The following is a 19,918-nucleotide window of genomic DNA, read 5'->3' on the forward strand; positions in this document are numbered from 1 at the left end:
AACCTTCTCCTCCAGCCTGTTTATGGACGTCTGGAGTTCACCCAAAGCTTGACCGTTTACCGGTTTAAAACTTCGGACTCCCCCCACAACCTGATCCACTTTGCCCGATAGTCGAGTAACGACCGAATCAAGAGCAAGGTTGGCGCCCTGGAGGGCCTCACATCTAATTGCCAGGTTCGACACCAACAATCCACACTCGCCTAGATTCATAGGCCCTCATTTCCTCGATTCGTCCTTAGCCATCCGCCCCAGTGGTCACCTGCTTTAACACAGGCTTCCCTCCAGAAACATCACGCTCAGGGACAAAATCTGCTCTGCTGTTCTCAGCCTTCCCCGACTTCGCAGCGAGGCGTCCTTCGGACTTGGCGCCCCCTCCTGTGCCGTGTCCTCGCTGTACGGATCCAGCTTTCGCCTTTTCCGCACCGCTCGAGACAGAGGTGTCCCGCAGGATTTTCATGCAGACCGCATCACTCGGGCGCTCCACTACCCGAGGGGCTACTGCGCGACTTCCTTAACATCCTACGGCTAATCGTTTTTGAGTTATGCAAGATACATACATACTTACGTACAGAAGTATCGCCTAAACTATTCAAAATGTATTCAGGGATGGTCAAAATGGACATTTTCGTTGAAAATTCTTAAAATAGTAATTTTTCGCGATGATAATACTTCCTTTTCCAAGGAAGAAAATAATAGTTCCACCAGATCTTCATTGTAAATTAACCAGTGAAATTTAATAACTTGCTGTATTATAAAATAAAGTAAATGAAGGGTAATTAGCTACGTTTGTTCTGGAAGTATATTAAAAAAAATGTCAAATAAAAATAAATAAACAAACATTGGTTCGTAAGAATTAGTGTGATTACTCTACTTCAAAACAACTGCCTCACTACATAGTAAGAGTTTATTATTACTAATTATAGTGAAATGTCAAGAGCATTCTGTGTGACAAAAAAAAAAAATCATAATTATACTAATTTACGATAATCGTATGGATTAGAATTTTTTTATGAACTAAAGTACATCATATTCCCTTTTTTAATAGAATCAATCTCCTAACGCTCACAATTTAAGAAAAGCCACCTCCTCATTTGAAATTATAATTACACATGATTATTATGATAATGAGTTATATTACTTTATTAATAGCAAATCGAAAGTAGTTTGGATCAAATGTTATTAAAAAGTTTATAACCCCCACCAGCCATTAATATTTTATTATAATACATTTTTTGCCTATATTAAATACAAACATCACGAAAGGCTATCCACGTAGATGCTTTATTTAAATTCCCATTGACGTAATTTAACTACAGTTTAATTTTTAGCAATTTAATACATCATAATTTTTTCGGACAATTTTATTCATGTATTCAAATAAGTAATTTTTTCTACAGCTGAATAAATATTAAGAAAACACAGAGGACATATTTTGGCGGTTCACCTGTTGTCATTAACACATATGGTGACATAACCTGTATTTTACATTTTAAGTGTTTACAAATATGTCATCTAGAAATTTTAAATTTTGATGTAAGTTAATGTATAACACGTGATTTATGTTTTTCGTATATAGTCGATTTTTTTCTTAACTCTGCATCGTAATTATATAAGTGATGTATGTCATACAGTGATTGGTATAAAATTGACTTTACAAGGACCTTTTTCATCTGATTGAAGGTGCGTTTAAATATTTTTTTTATTTGTCTTAGGATTCTGATTCGGGAACGTGTGTAATTAGTTTAATGTATGACCAAAAGTTACAATTTTGTTGTATAAATTTTGAATATAGCTTAAATCAGATTATTAAAATACAGGAAGACGTAGCCTATTTTGTATACTTGTCGTTTTTTTCTATTAAATCTGTTCGTGTTTAGAACATCCGTGTGTACTGATGATGTTAATAAGTTGAAATTCTGTGTTTTAATCTATGTTTTACGTTTGTATTTTTTTTTAACGTATGTATAGACCATTGTACTGAACATTATTAACAGTGTATGTTGAGTTGTGAAGAATTAAAAGAGAACATTTTCGTAATTTTTTTTATCACTTGCAGCATAATATTATTAATAATTAGGTTTATTTATTTTGGAAAATTTTAATTTATGATAAATCGTTTAAATTTAAATAAATTATACCATCTCCAGTAATAGACATTGTCAACTAGCTTTAAATATCATTTAAAATATTTACTGTCATATTTAAATTGTCACAATTATATGAAATAGAATTTTTGTTTGTTTCATGGGATCAGTAGGTAATACTATTTTGTTTCCTTATTTTCTGGTTTTCTGCAGTTGTCTTTTTGATAAGTAGAATATTTTGTAAAAAGCCAAATATAAATATTAAAAAAAAAAATAAGTTCATTTAACCATTTATTGATATTTGTGCATTACCAGAGTTCATTTATCTCCTTAAATTTATAAATTGGTTACATAAGTTTTGTTTAATTATCTTCTGAAGTCTATGGTTTTGTCCCAACCATTAATGATAAAACAAATTGTCATTAGAAATGGACTGTGTGAATTCTCAAATCAACTTGCATATTAACTTTTGTATGGCTTAGTAACAGATTATAACACCATTGTATTAGTTCGCCAACATATAGCTTGATTTTGTTTCTGTTTTGACACATGTTTACATTACAAGTTTTCATGTTAATTGTCAACTATTACTATGTAACCCCATAAGTTTCTGTAATGAGAATATTTTTTTTAATATCACAATTATCCCAGAGATGTCCATTTGTGGACACAGTATCATATACATCTCATCACAGCTGTTCAGTATTCTTGTATGAGCACCTGTCTGTTCTTGAATGCCATGCCAGTCAGGCATGACATCTTCACACACGCTACAAATCATTCATCTCATCCTCTGAAACAATACCTAACAGTGATCCCAGAGGTTAAAAAAAAAGTTGGTAAAATATAATTTTTTATAACCTTAAAGAATGTTCAGTATTACATATATAAGTAATCTGGGGGAATTAGTTATATCAGGCGATCATGCAGGCCACAAACCCCTCGGAATTATAAAAAAAGTCATTGACCTGTTCATTCTGAGGATTCATCCTGTTGGAACCAACTGTGATTGATCACCACTTTTTTAACTAAATAATGAAGTTTGTTAAAACAGCACAATAACAATCACTATTAACTGTATTTTCTAAAAAGATTGGACTCACAATATGCATTCTATTCACACCGATCCACACTTCAATTTTCACTAAATATAAGAATTGCTCATATAATTCATTAGTGTTAGTTGGCGACCACAGTCGTGTATTTTGTGAATTAATATACCCTCCCAGATGAAACCACGTTTTATCTGTAAAAAAACATAATGTTGAGGATATCTATGTAATTATGGTCAATAAAATATTTAAACCATTGACAATTTAGTCTTTTGGCATGATTTGTAGGTTTCAGTTTTTGAACACTCATTACTTTCTAGGGGAAACTTTCAGTGCTTTTCTTACACCTTTATGTGCATTAGCAAGTCCAATATCTTGTTGCCGTGCAAAGGTATTATGCACTGACTTTGATGGACTTTTGGCCATAGCATCTGAAATATCAAGTAGTTTTTGTTTGTTTAGTTTAGGTGGTCTTCCACTGTAATCAGTGTCTTCAACAAAATCTGTTGTCTTTGATAAGAGTTTGAACTGCATTGTGGTAAGGAACAGGGGAATATTTGGAAATTTAAAAAAAGCTTGTGCTTCACTAAATCTGTATACTTGTCACCTTCATGAAAGACATGTTCAACGAGAAAAATGCGTTCCTTTTCTGTAAGAACGATTACATTTCTTGCAACTATTGATTCCAATAAACAAAACAACACGAAACAAAGGATGTTCAATCACAACTCGACAACTGATGTCTTAGTTTATTACTGAGCAATGCCCAATGAACCCACAGGGCAGCCAACCTAACACTGAAAGAACAGAATATATTACATAATTCTAAAGCATACTGCACAGCTACTTTTCTAACATTCTGTGTAAATGTACATACATGTATATATGCACACACATCAGAACAAGAATTAAATCAAACACTTACTTCATTCACTTGATGCTTTCAAATAAACAGTTGTTATCTATTATTCTTCCATTTTTATATTTTCTATGGCTTACTTACACTGAATAAATAACCAATAGGCTACTAGCCTTCAAATACATTCATGGTTAAGGTTATGGCTGTGAAACTAAGTATTTATGTTTTGGGATCAAAATTTGTTTATTGTTTCTTAGCCTTCTCCTTATGAGCTTTGGTATATGTTTAAAACAACAAGCTTTGCTAAAATATATCATAAAATTTCATGTAGTTTCTTTTGTTGGGGTATCTCACGAGGGTAGAATTATTTCATGTTGGTAAAGGAATTTTGAAAGCTTGCCTGGATCAGTAACTAAATATTTGTTTGAATTCTGTTAATTTTAACACAATTATTATACAGTGATAATTACCTTAAAAATTAGCATTCAAAATATAATTAGCATTGTATTTTAATTAATTAATGGTATGTTTAATTAATGCTAATTATTTTTAATGCTGAAATTAAAAATAATTATCAGTAATAATAAAAATTACACTTACTGTTTTTAGTTTTTTATAATATGCTAATGTTTTGTAGTATGTTACTTCACCAGATACTAAAAAAACTAATTTACCCCCCCCAAAAAAAAAAAAATGGAAAAAAGGTTGTTTCATCTTCTAAGTCAGTAAATTAAAAAATATTCTAATTAACTGACTTGTTTTAATATTTTGAGAAAGAAGTTTTTTGATATCTGATGATGGAGTAATCAATACAAAAGCATTCATGTAATAAAAAAAACTGAAAGCAGTAAGTGTAATTGCTATTATTATTTATAATAGTTTATTATTATTATACTGGTATGATTTCAATCACTAATTTGTAAAAAAAAAATGTATGTTTATAATGTACAGTTGTACTATACAACCATCATAAGATGAACTGATTATCTTATAATGAGCATTTTATTATGTGTAGACTGTAAATCATTGAAAAATGTTGATTTAATTTTTTAACAAACAGATCAGCATAAACCAGGAAACCATTTAGTTGTCACAGGCCTCTATAATAATATGCAACCAATAAAAATATTCCATTTTTTTTTATGAACAGATATTATAAAATGTACGCTCTGTATTCACATTCTAGAACAAATTCTTTGTTATTTCCTGTTGACCACTTGATCAAATGTTTTAATGGTGTATTTTTGTCTATTTTACAACTGTAGTAGGATGTAATGTTATTATGAAAAACCTTTAGATTTGAATGAGTGAGTTGGTAGTTAAGTAACTATCTTATACATATTTTATGAAGACCTATTTAAAATTATTCAATTTAAAATAAAATTTTGATGATTTGTATTTTTAAATTCCTCTCAAAAACCTTCTCATATTAAGTGACAAGAGTAAAATTTTAAGAAGAACCTACCCAAGTTCTTCTGTTTATATTTATCCAATGTAGAGCATAATTTGAATTTGTTTTTGTAATAATGATACTATTTTTGGTACAAATTTTAAGATTTTGATTTTTTGTTTTGTTTTTATGAATACAGAATTTGTTGCTATCAGTGCATTTGATCTTATATGCTGACCACCTTTGTTTTTTGTATTTCTGGTTTTAATATTTTCTGTAAAGAGTTGGTGGTTTTGGGAGAAAGCAGTGAGTGATATTGAGTTTTCAAAATTAGTTTTAATAATATTTGGAAATAAGTTAGTGTATACAGTTACAACTAATACAACTAATTCTATTTCTTTAAATTTGTTTATTTTTGTTCTCTACTGTCCATGAATTTTTTTTGTCTATTTATTTTCTTTTTTATCAGTTATTGATGGTAATGTGTTTTATTATATTGAGTTCATCTTCATAATCTTAAGAGCTCAGTGATATTTTTAATAGTCGTATGTACAAGAGCATTGAAGGGGACCTCTTTTATGAATATAGGGGTGAAATTATAATTGTATATTTAGTTTTCATGTTTGGATGAGAAACCATATTTGAAAAAAATACAGATAAGTAAAAAATTAGGCTTAGATTGAAATAAAAAGTGAATATCATAAATGATATGTATTAAAAACGTTTATCTTCTATAAAAAAAAAAAAATAAAAAACAGATAAATGCTTGGCATATTTGTAGGTGTTTTGTTTTTATTAAGAAATGATTGTAACATTGTGTAACCTTGGGTTGATTGATCATAAGAACTGATAAGTAGCTATGCTGGTACGGTTACCATGACAACATATAACTACTCCCTCCTTTTCTACCTTAAATAAGATAGTATGTTGATAAGGCAGTACGCAAGTGTGCTTCATATTTAATTATTAAGCTGTTGTAACTGTTACTAAAAAAAACTAGTTTTGTTAAAACCTTTAGGTAAGTTTTCTTTGATATAAAATTATTTCGTTAAATTTACATGTTTAGTGATTATTTTTAAATTAATCTTATTTGAATGATTATTATTCCTAAATTTATTGCCTTTTTAATACGTAATTTTTTAATTCAAATATATTACTTAGCTTATTTTTTTATCTGTTTGACCATTCAGAGTGTTGTTACTAGTAATTTTTTTAAATTTGTAGATTGCAAAGATTTTCATTAATAATTTATGAATCTTTGATTACTTTTCTTTTATATATTTTTTTAATTAGATTTTATGAAACCTTCAGAAATTATTTTGAGGAAAGATGTATTTTTTTTTAAATTGTTTTAATTATATTAGCTGGTAATATTAATTTGAAGTCATGTGAAAATGTTAAATAATATTTGTCTTTTATATATAAATAAGTAGAAATATATAAAGAAGTTGAGAGAGTTGTGGATTTATTTAAAAAAAGTATGTATATTCTATGTACCATTGACTTCTTACTGATATTCCTTTTCTTTTGGCACACTGTTGTCACATTGTGCAATTTTACAACTTTTGTGAAGAAAGGCAGAATGTTACAGAAAGTACCTGATCTTGTTGAGTTAAAAAAAAAACTTTTTAAACATAGTTAGTGTTTATGTATGTAATTTATATTTATTGTGTTTTTAAATTTCAGCAGTTGATAATAAATTGTGATGGGTCGTCGAGTTAAGTTAGCTGTTTGCACTTTAAATCAATGGGCATTAGATTTTGATGGAAATCTTAAAAGAATATTACAGAGTGTTCAGGAAGCTAAAGATAAAGGTGCCTCATATAGAAGTGGACCTGAATTAGAAATATGGTATAGTATTATGCATTTGTTTGTTGTATTATTATTATTATTATTATTATCTTCATCGTATTTTTTAAATGATTCTTACTCTCATGTATAAATTTATGAATGTTGTTGGATGGTTTCTTAATATAACTTTTTTTTTTTTTACTAATACCAAGATTACATAAAAATACATGTCCGTACATCCATTTACAGTTAGGCCTTATGTAATTAATTTGTTAGGCCTTAATTAATTTGATTGATTCCATTATACATTTTTTTTTTTTTATATTAGATTAAGATTGAGTAATAATTTTATATTTTTCTACTGATTAAAGCCGTTCTTTCAAATGATGTGTATCTAGAGACATAGCGAATTAAATAAAGCTTTTATCAGATTTTATAAGTTTTGTTTAAAAAAAAAATTCTTATAAATTTTATTTTAGGCTTTAGTTTAATTTTATTTTGTGAAAATTTTGAAGAAAACAAGGTTTCAAAATGATAAGAAATGATTCACCTTGTTAACTATTAAGTTTTGCACTTACTATTTTTTTATTATCTGTGTTATAAATAGTTTCAAATTAATAAATATTACTGGGTAAAAATTGAATGAAAACTTATGGAAAAAGTAAAGATGGAATTTCATCTTAGTGTACTCAAAATTCATTTTGTTACATAACCAAATCTTGTAATGTTTACTGAAGTTACATTTACAAATTGTTTTTCAAATTTTAGGCCCAAAATAAATAATGAAGGGCTTAGGGTAACAGGACAATTTTTTATCTTTTAACTCATAGGTACTAGTAGTAGTTATAAAAAAAATTTTGGACTGTTACTGGGTGTCTTTCATTAAAAGAAATGGCCACCAAATTGTAAGATTTTGAATATGAATCATATTTGGGACCCCTAAAATAACATGAGACAGGTGGAAATACTGAAATTTTAACAGCAGTAAGTACTTTAAAATCATATAAAAGCTATTTTGTTACTTGAAGGAGTTGACGAGTAATGAAGCCATTAAAACTGCTAAAAACACTGTTCCTTCAAAACGTGAACAATGTATCTAAAAAATTTACATGTATTTTTTTCAGATAATAGTCTAGGCCTACTATACAAAATATTTTGATATGTCTATAATAAGATAGCTTATGTTCTGATAGTTTGTTACTTAAAGTATGGCTTACACAAACAAACTCATGTTTAAACACAAAAGTGAATAGACATGCATAAATGTGAATGTTTGCGTAATCCTGAATGTAAACATTGCAGAAAACTCAGTTACTGCTTTGATTTCAGTGTGATGTGTTGTATTATTGCTAGTGTTAATACTGTGGTTAGGTAATGTACACTTGTTTATAAACTAATTTTATTAGCAGTAAACTTCTCTTTTATGCAGTATCTTTTATTTTTAATTTTATTAATTAGAAAAATTTTTATTTTAGCTATAGAGAAATTGGAATAAGACAAAGTGAGTTGCTCTTGGTAGTTTTGTAATGTATACTAATTGAATTGTTATATTAAGAACAATTACATTTTATGGAAACAGATTATGGAGGCTCAATTGGCATTCACGCTGAAACAGTATGTCACAAATTGGCTTAAAATAGATCTTCAGTATTGCACGATACTTAATAGTCTACTGAACAGCAAATAACATAGATATCATTAAGAAGTGGATGTACTGAAACAAAAAATATCTGTACTTTTCATAAAACCAAAATTTAGATAAATATTTTCATATTAATGGGAAACGTTGCTCTGACCCATTTAGCTGTCACACTGAGCCGGTTAAGAAATCTCTTCGAGACATATCTTGACACTTTCAACAAGTAATCCAAATTTAAAATGAATTCCAGGCAGAGAACTATGTACAAAATGCTTAAACAAAATACAAAAACCACAAGATGATACAGAAAGTGTATCAGAATGTCAAGATATATTTGAACTTCAGTGTGTTATAGTCGAGTCTGTGAATAAAGCTTGTTCAGCACTTGGCATTTCCCTCCTGTTATGGTTAAAAAATTATCGAGAAGTGCAAAGGAACCAATTATAAAAAAGTAAAGTTACAAAAATATTTGAGTCAGTTACCAGTAAATTAAACAATTCCTTTGATTTAAATATTTTTACGGAAGAAACCAGTTTAGTACCACACAAAATTATGCTGATGTAGGTAGGGAATATGAATAATTAATCATTAAAATAAAGGATAAAATGAAAAGAGTTACATCAACCCAGGAAAAAATATTTTAAGTTTATTACCAAACAGCTGGAGCATTCAAAAAATGCAAAATTAGTTTAGTTTTAGTATTTAGTCCGTCAATCCAAACAGTTAGTTACAACAAATGGAATTTTGCCACAAATCGGCAAACAGAAATCCAGTCACATAATTGATGAAAATGTTATTAAGTGTGTCCAAAATTTTTACCAGATTGATGAGCACAGCTGAATGATGCCAGGCAAGAAAGATTGTGTCTTCGTAAGACAAGCTGATGGGAAGAAAATTAATATTAAAAAAAGGCTTATCTTATGTAACTTAAAAGAATTGTACACAGCCTTCAAAGAAAAAAAAAGTTTAAATTGGTTTTTCAAAATTTGCTGATTTAAGACCTAAATTTTGGTTCTGGCTGGTGGGTCAGGTTCTCACTCTGTGTGTGCATCACCTACCAAAATGTAAAACTCATGTTATCTGCACTAAAATTAAATTTGATTATAATTTCTTTTCAGCTATGGTATGTGATATAGAAAATGAAACATGCATGCCGTCACAGTGTGAAAAATATCCATGCACTAATGAAATGAAGTGCTCAGATAACTGGGATTATTTCATTCTGAAATTATCTTCAAACAGGGGGTTTCTATTGACAGTTGTGAACTAACTACTCAAATTGTTCCATTTCAAGAGTACTTAGATAAACTTACTGAAAATTTAAATAATTTAAAAAGGCATCATTTTGTTGAAAAGAAACAAAGCTAATTTCCTCAACATTAAAAATGAAAACTTGTTGGAAGGTGAATGTATTGTAATGGAGATTTCTCTCAAAATTTTCCTTTTGTGATACAGGATGAAGTCCAGTCACATCACTGATCAAAAACTTATGCCACAATACAACCATTTCTCATATATTTTAAAAAAGAAGGAACATTACAGAGCCAAAGATACTGTGTGATTAGTGAGTAGTTGAAGCACAATAATACATCGTTCTTCTGCTTCCAAAGGCAAGTTATAAATAAAGTAGAAACACTGTTACCATATGTTAAACAATTTTTTTTATTTTTCTGATGGCTCTCAGCCAAGTATAAAACAAAAAAAAAAAAAAATATCATAAATTTGTGCTACCATCAAGAAGACTGAAATCTCAGCTGAATGGCATTTTTTTCCCTCATACCATGAAAAAGGACATGTGATGGTATTGGTGGAACTACAAAAAGGACTGTGACTAAAGCAAGCCTTCAAAGGACAGTCAGCAATCAAATTGTTACACCTTCTGAATTGTACAATTATTGTAAAGATAATAAAAATATAACCCTTAGTATCTGCTGTAATAAAAATGCTCAAGAGATTGAAGAATACCTCAGTTCTCGTTATCAGGTAATCACAACAGTCCCAGAAACACGAACCTTTCACAGTTATGTTCCAACAAGTCAGAAATGTATTCTGAAAGTCCAGGTGACCTCTGAATCAGAAAAATTTATGTTAGTATCAGTACACAAGGACATTAGTGCTTTTGATTGCTTTATATGTTTACCAAAGCCAAAGTATACCATTATACTGCTGCGTATACCATTGCAAGTGGTAGTTAGGTGAAGTCATTGAAGTCAAAGTACATGAAAATGAAGAGGAATATCAAATAAACTTTTTCCATTCGCAGGGTTGTGGTACTTCAAGAAATCATTGACGAATAATAAAACATGGGCTCAATTGGAAAATACTTTAAAGATTCTCACGCCTTCAGAGCCTTTACTATCAGCTAATGAAAGAGGACACAACATTACAGCAAAGATGTATGAGGACTTATCAGTTCTACTCAAAACAAAATGGCAGGAGCACATAGTTATGTTTGTTAAGTTTTTTCAAAAAGTGCGAGATTTATTCATAACTCATTAAATAAGGTAAAAGTGAACTGAACAACTCATTAATGTATTTGAATTGTTTATCATTTTGTAATCGACTATTAGTTATGTTTATTCATTCTAATGAGTTTAGTTGTATTTTTTATAATCTGAAACAAATACATAAAATCAGTATTTTTGGATTTTTGGATTTATGGTGAGAAGGAACAATATTTTTAATAGTTTGTTGGCTTCATTACTCGTCAACCCCTTTTGTAACAAAATAAATTTTACACGGTTTTAAAGTACATAAAAAGTACTTACTGCTGTAAAAATATCCGATTTTTGCTTCCGTCCTACATGTGGTTTTTGGGTCCCAAAAATGAGACATTTTCAAAATCGTATAATTTGGTGGTCAATTTTTTAATGAAGGACACTTGGTAACAGTCCAATTTTTTTTTTATAAGTAATTCTAGTACCTAAGAGGTAAAAGGTAAATACCTGTTACCTTAAGCCCCTTCATTATTTATTTTTGACCCAGAATTTGAAAAAAACAACTTGTAAATGTAACTTCAATAAACATTACAAAATTTGGTTATGTAACAAAATTAATTTTGAGTATACTAAGATGAAGCTCCATCTTTACTCTTTCCAAAAAGTCCTTTTTGACCCTCTGTATGAAGTAAAATAAGAATGCTACTGCTTATGGAAAAAGTGATGAAAATGGCTGTTTTTACTTGTTGGCAAGTTAGAAGGAAATAGTCTATTATTAAGAAAAAATCTTTTAAAAATATACAAAAATATTTTTTGGCCACTACAAGGTGGGTAGTTATCATATACCAGATATCATCAAAATCAAAAATAGTGATGCGCTAATCATTTGTTGAATTAAAATGGAATACCCACACGTAGATACAATATTTTAAATTGACCATAGAATTCTTTGTTTCATTTATAAATAAAATGAAGCTGTACTTGAAAGAAAAAATGCAGTAATAGTGTAACATAATATGACTTGCAAAACAACTTTTGTTTTTCAAGCGGCATGTAAATTTGAGATTTCACCTATTTCTTTTGTGTATGTTTGGCTGAGTAAATACTAAATCTCTGTTATATGATGAATAACTAACTGGAATAGAAACTCTTACTATTGTCAAATGGATATTACCATTGTTAATGAAATACATATCAGTTTCACATCAAAAACCCTCTGAAAGATTTGCCACGGTGATTTCGTGGCAAAAGCCAATGAAGAAATGAGGGATCCTTCATTTATTGGATTCATGCCATACTCATTGTACTGCTAGAACTGGATTTCAGAATTTCAGAGTCGATCAACGGTTATAACTCAAGAGTATCTTGTGTGCATGCAGAAAACATTAGAGCTTGTGAAATGCAAAATTGAACAAACAGCATCAAGGTGCCACAGTGAATCTTGAAGCTTGGACTACAAACACTAGTAATAAGGTGTCTGTTATTTGAACTGAAAACATTCAGGTAGTTTTCATGTGCAGAAGCAAATCGCTTATTATTATATGTTACTAGATGGTATTATGGATTATTTTTAAACATTATCTACCTGCTGTGTATACTTTATAAATGATTAAGTATTTTGCCATAAAAAGAAATGTTGTTGTTTATTTTTAAATGTAAAAATGTAGGACTATTCTCAACAAGTATTACAATTGTCTGACATATATAAACATAATTTATAATCTGTTGTGATTTTATTTAATTTAATGTAAAAATAAACACGAATAACCCAAGTATTATAACTCAGGAAACGATTAACTTTTCTTAAAATCATATCAAGAAACAGTATAGCCATACTGTTTGCTATGTGCTCATAGTTTTCAAATACAGCCAGGCCACAGTAAAAATAAATAATTTCATAAGCTTTCATTATTGAATGCTTGAGTAGTATAATCCAATTAACTAGTCCTGTATTTTTTGATCCTGTAAGAGCATTTATGCAAATTCTGTTTCTTTTTAATCGAGTTTTAATTGAGAAAAGTAATCACATTTTAATCAGTTATGTATTTTTAGTGTTTTATAATTATGAGTGAACTTAAGTCTACCGTAAAAACAAAAAACTGAAACGGCAGGCCCAGGAAATAACAAATAATCTGTTTGAGTTTATGAAACAAGAAGGATTACTGAAGTCTAAAAAAGAAGATGATACTTGATTCACTTTAAAAAATGTGAAGCAAGAATAGCAGCTGTATATGGGGTGTTGGATCCCAAGTCCAAAAAGTAAAAAAAGAGAAAAATCAGTTGCTAGAAAAATTAGCCAAAGATCTGGTGGAGACTTCTCTCTCGACTTCAGTAAAATACAACCCCTGTGAATTGCTTGCAATGGGACGAGATGACTTTGATAAGTTTGTGGTGAGATGGACTATAGACAAATTTCATGAAATTCATAAACTACTGCCAATGGTGAAAAAGATAATGCTAGCACTTAAAATGCTATTGGTTATTCAGGAAAAGAGATGAGTTTGAGAAAAATAATAAAAGAGTTCGACTTTAGATGGAGAAAAACTGAAAATAACAGGAAGATTCTCACTGAGTCGCATGACATAAGGTTTAAGTGTATTCAGTATCTGACTGCTGTAAAAAAAGTTACAGCCAAAAATAGGCCCATGATGTACCTCGACAAGTCATATATATTATTTCTCATACTACAAATAAATTGAGAGTAGTGATTGAAGTGATGGGCTGAAAATTCGTATTTCAAAAGGCAATCTTTTATTATTTCTTTACAAGAAGATAGTGATAATTATGATAATGATTCTGATGACAGTAACCTTGGAAATTGTAATATTTCTTGCGAAGAGGATGGCATTCACCCTTTTTAATTAAAATAATTTTATTTTGTTTTCACATTTAAAAATAATTAGTTTCTGCTGTAATTTCCGATTTCATTATTTAGTGTATTTAATCGTTAACTTGCATAAATTTTTGATTATCTGTTTGAAATAAAATGGAATACACGATGAAGGTAATACAGTTTGATTTGCATGTTATCCCATTTTATGTATACACAGTAGGTCTGAAAAGTTCCCAACTGAATTTCTGTAGTTGATACAAGTAGCGCCATCTCTTGGACAACCAAGGAACTATGTAGTATGATGTCTGACACGTGTTTGTTCAAAATTTTCTCTTCAGTCTCGAGTTATATTTGGTCACGTACGTTGTGTTCATGTGACCTTGTGCGAGGTCGCGACATGGAACAGAAGTGTGATAAAATGTTGTTTTGACTTTAAAAATCTTTCATCGAAACATATTCTATGATACAGTAAGCATTCGGTGATGAAGCTGCATCTCATACTATAACATACACATGGTGGAAGTAATTTAAAGACTGTTGAGAGTTGTTGAATAATGACGAACGAAGTGGGAGGCTGTCAACTGCTGTTCACTACAAAAACATTGTGAAAGTGTATGCGCTCCTGCTCATAAAACCTCATCTTACCCTGTCGGCTATTGCAGAAGAGCTAAACATCCGTAAAGATGTGGTACGTATAATTAAAACAAAAAATGAACGTCTGAAACGTGTGCTCTTGTTTTGTTTCACACTTCTTGACAGAAGAACAAAACAGGTGCATCTTTCTTGCACTCAACACTTCATTGAAACTGCCAATAGTGACCCCAATATTTTGCAAACAATTGTAACTAGGGATGAAAGCTGGTGCTTCATGTATGATCCGCAAAGTGTCAATTCGCTGCTTGGTTGAGTCCTGGAGCACAAAGACGGCAAAAGTCAGGCAGCAAAAATCAAGAGTGACAATAATGTTGATTACGTTCTTCAACTCAAAGGGCCAGATTCTTCATGAATTTGCCCCAACTTGTCAAACCGTAAATTCTAAATTCTATTTGGAAGTAATTAAATGCCTGATGCATCGAATCTGGCCTGAGTACCGGGATCCGGGCAGTTGGACTCTCTTGCATAACAATGCCCCAGCACACATGGCAACAGTTTTAACGCATTATTATGCTGCAAATTAAATCACCGTCTTATCCCACCCGACTTGGCTCCAGCAGACTATTTTCTGTTCCGCTGAAGATGAAATGCCGCTTTTTCGACAACATTCTGGCCAACCAAAAAACTTGCACTGAGCAGTTGAAGGCAATCCCACAAAGTGATTTCTTCAAAGCATTTGACAGGCTCTACTGGCACTGCAACGAGTGTATAACTAGAGAAGGATTCTATGTAGAGGGCTGATGTTAGTAAATTCTTTATCTTTAAATCTCTATTTTTATTTAATTTAGTTCAGGAACTTTTCAGACATACTGTGTAGGCCTACAATTGTACAATTCTCAGCCTCACATATGTATATCTGTAATTCTTGTCACATTTACCATTTTGAAAAGTGCATAACATATTTTTGTGCAAGAATGGTTGGATAATAATTATAAATTTTTCAGTGAGCCAATTAAATTTTACAAAATTATATATATCAATTTAGTAAAATCAATTCTTCTGTATCTTCTGTACATATCTTCCTCTGTAGTAATTATATTAAACACTAAAAGTTAAACTCAGCAATCTACCACAGTACAGAATCAAATAATATTTCTTACCTTATATTATGTCCTCATTTGTACATCAAAAGGGCTTTCAAGGATTTTCCCTCATTGTCAGTTGATAAAAAAATTAAAACTTTTTTTTTTTGTCTTCAGTCATTTGACTGGTTTGATGCAACTCTCCAAGATTCCCTATCTAGTGCTAGTCGTTTCATTTCAGTATACCCTCTACATCCTACATCCCTAACAATTTGTTTTACATATTCCAAACGTGGCCTGCCTACACAATTTTTTCCTTCTACTTGTCCTTCCAGTATTAAAGCGACTATTCCAGGATGCCTTAGTATGTGGCCTATAAGTCTGTCTCTTCTTTTAACTATATTTTTCCAAACGCTTCTTTCTTCATCTATTTGCCGCAATACCTCTTCATTTGTCACTTTATTCACCCATCTGATTTTTAACATTCTCCTATAGCACCGCATTTCAAAAGCTTCTAATCTTTTCTTCTTAGATACTCCAATTGTCCAAGTTTCACTTCCATATAAAGCGACACTCCAAACATACACTTTCAAAAATCTTTTCCTGACATTTAAATTAATTTTTGATGTAAACAATTTATATTTCTTACTGAAGGCTCGTTTCGCTTGTGCTATTCGGTATTTTATATCGCTCTTGCTTTGTCCATCTTTAGTAATTCTACTTCCCAAATAACAAAATTCTTCTACCTCCATAATCTTTTCTCCTCCTATTTTCACATTCAGCGGTCCATCTTTGTTATTTCTACTACATTTCATTACTTTGTTTTGTTCTTGTTTATTTTCATGCGATAGTTCTTGCGTAGGACTTCATCTATGCCGTTCATTGTTTCTTCTAAATCCTTTTTACTCTCGGCTAGAATTACTATATCATCAGCAAATCGTAGCATCTTTATCTTTTCACCTTGTACTGTTACTCCGAATCTAAATTGTTCTTTAACATCGTTAACTGCTAGTTCCATGTAAAGATTAAAAAGTAAAGGAGATAGGGAACATCCTTGTCGGACTCCCTTTCTTATTACGGCTTCTTTCTTATGTTCTTCAATTATTACTGTTGCTGTTTGGTTTCTGTACATGTTAGCAATTGTTCTTCTATCTCTGTATTTGAACCCTAATTTTTTTTAAATGCTGAACATTTTATACCAGTCTACGTTATCGAATGCCTTTTCTAGGTCTATAAACACCAAGTATGTCGGTTTGTTTTTCTTTAATCTTCCTTCTACTATTAATCTGAGGCCTAAAATTGCTTCCCTTGTCCCTATACTTTTCCTGAAACCAAATTGGTCTTCTCCTAACACTTCTTCCACTCTCCTCTCAATTCTTTTGTATAGAATTCTAGTTAAGATTTTTGATGCATGACTAGTTAAACTAATTGTTCTGTATTCTTCACATTTATCTGCTGCCCGTGCTCTGTTTGGTATCATGACTATAACACTTTTTTGAAGTCTGACGGAAATTCCCCTTTTTCATAAATATTACACACCAGTTTGTATAATCTATCAATCGTTTCCTCACCTGCACTGCGCAGTAATTCTACAGGTATTCCGTCTATTCCAGGAGCCTTTCTGCAATTTAAATCTTTTAATGCTCTCTTAAATTCAGATCTCAGTATTGTTTCTCCAATTTCATCCTCCTCAACTTCCTCTTCTTCCTCTATAACACCATTTTCTAATTCATTTCCTCCGTATAACTCTTCAATATATTCCACCCATCTATTGACTTTAGCTTTCGTATTATATATTGGTGTACCATCTTTGTTTAACACATTATTAGATTTTAATTTATGTACCCCAAAATTTTCCTTAACTTTCCTGTATGCTCCGTCTATTTTACCAATGTTCATTTCTCTTTCCACTTCTGAACACTTTTCTTTAATCCACTCTTCTTTCGCCAGTTTGCACTTCCTGTTTATAGCATTTCTTAATTGCCGATAGTTCCTTTTACTTTCTTCATCACTAGCATTCTTATATTTTCTACGTTCATCCATCAGCTGCAATATATCGTCTGAAACCCAAGGTTTTCTACCAGTTCTCTTTATTCCGCCTAAGTTTGCTTCTGCTGATTTAAGAATTTCCTTTTTAACAATCCTTTTTAAAAACTTTAAAATTACATATTAAAAAATTATACAATAAGAAATTAAAATTATCGCATATATAGTGTAAAATACTGGGTGTCCCATATAAAACGCAACCTATCAATCACTCATCCATGAAATTTCAAAAGTCAATCTTACTTTCCCCTACTCGTTACTGAAATGGACTCGTCCAACATCTGAACATCGCGGCGACGCAGTAGAACACTACCGATAGTAACAACAATGCAATCATAACGTTCAGTGTATTGCTAGAGACAAGATGGTGTTTTCGCTAGATGAACGTGTTTTCATTGTTGAGTCGTACTTCAGTACGAAATCAGTGGTTGCAGTGCAAGATTTGTTTCGCCATAAGTACCCAGATAAACCAGCTCCTAACAAAACATCAGTATTATGGTTAGTCGCAAAATTTAGAGAGACTTGTTCTGTTAATAACAAGGAACACAAAAGATCTGCGTCAGTGTTGAATACAGATAAAGTCACTGAAATCAAAGACCGATTACTCGCCTCGCCAAATAAATCGATTAGACTTTTGTCTGCTGAACTTAACTTGTCTAAATCGACTGTTCATCAGGCGACCAAACAATTACAATTACGACCTTATCGCATTCAAACGGTTCATCGACTTCTTGAGCCCGACAAAGAAAAACGGCTACAATATTGTCAACGGTTCCGTCGATTTCTGCTTGTGGGAATTAATGTTATGGATTCGTTATTTTTCACAGATGAAACACGGCTTCATTTGGATGACAACGTAAACAGCCAAAACATTAGAATTTGGAGTGCTGAAAATCCCCATGTTTATCACGAAAAACAATTACACCTGCAGAAGTTGGGCGTGTGGTGTGCGATATCTTGGAAGAAAATAATCGGTCCAATTTTTTTCGAGTACACCATTAATGCAGAACGATATTAGGATATTTTACTCTTGGAAGAGGAAGATGGACACTGCTGGCTACAACATAACGGTGTGACATCGCACTACGCAAGTTCAACTTCTGATTTCATTGAGGAATTCCTTGGTAATCGTGTTATCGATCGAGGCTTGTGGCCACCAAGATCTCCAGATTTGACTGCGGCGGATTTTTTTCTATGGGGTTACCTCAAAGAAAAAGCCTACAGCAACAAACCACGAACACTTGAACAATTGAAAGTCGATATTGAACAAGCTGTATTAAATATCCAGCCACAAACTTTGAAAAAAGTTGCAAGAAACGCTGTAAAAAGAATTGAAGCTTGTATTCAAGAAGATGGCGGCCACTTCCAACATTTACTCTAAATGTAAGGTAATGGATGGTAATAATAAAAATTACATTTACATTTACACATGCCTTTTTATTATTTCAATACCTACCAATATAAGGTTGGGTTGTGTTTTATATGGGACACCTGTATAATAATATATAATATAAATAAATTAAATTTTTTATTTTAATTAATTATTCATATTTTAATTTTGTTTTAATTTAATTGAATAAAAGTTTAAAATAAAAAGATAAAGGTTTTAAATTTTAAATAAAATAAATAAATACATGATATGTTACTATATTTAACGAAGTTTATAATGTAATTTGAGATGAATATTTGAATTTATAATGCAGCTGATGATGCAAGTAAATCGCGTAAGCACTCTTGTATATATATTGGAATAAGGTAAGTCATCCTACTGTATTTATTCTGTACTTTGGTTGATCTAATAAAATAAATGTATTTGTTTATTGTTCAGAGGAATATGATTCTTAAAAGAATTGATTTAAAAAAATAAATATATACATATTATTTTTGTATATGTTATGTGTATATATATATATATATATATATATATATATATATATATATATATATATATATATATATATATATATATATATATATATATATATATATATATATATATATAAGTCAAATTAAATGTAAAATACTGTTCAAAATATTAGCTATATTTATATGAGATGATTAAAATTTCAGAAAATTATACTCTTTTTTCTTTTTCCTTTTTAGCCTCTGG

The 19,918-nt window shown here is 30.6% G+C and overlaps 1 protein-coding gene across 4 annotated transcripts in view; it reads left to right on the plus strand.

Annotated features, from left to right (window-relative positions):
- The first annotated feature begins 1,476 nt into the window (after positions 1-1,476).
- Nadsyn (NAD synthetase) overlaps positions 1,477-19,918 on the plus strand; it is an 81,520-nt gene continuing 63,078 nt past the window's right edge. The window contains exons 1-3 of one of the 4 annotated variants that reach the window (XM_075358330.1): positions 1,477-1,680; positions 5,585-5,691; positions 7,072-7,236. In XM_075358330.1, the coding sequence (XP_075214445.1) occupies positions 7,091-7,236 (146 nt within the window). In that variant the 5' untranslated portion in view covers positions 1,477-1,680; positions 5,585-5,691; positions 7,072-7,090. Of the gene's footprint in view, positions 1,681-2,138; positions 2,258-5,584; positions 5,692-7,071; positions 7,237-19,918 lie in introns of those variants that run through there. The other 3 variants (XM_075358329.1, XM_075358331.1, XM_075358332.1) reach the window with 3 other exon arrangements.

This window comes from Lycorma delicatula, chromosome 2 (assembly GCF_047948215.1).
Source record: "Lycorma delicatula isolate Av1 chromosome 2, ASM4794821v1, whole genome shotgun sequence".
NCBI classification, from domain to species: domain Eukaryota; kingdom Metazoa; phylum Arthropoda; class Insecta; order Hemiptera; family Fulgoridae; genus Lycorma; species Lycorma delicatula.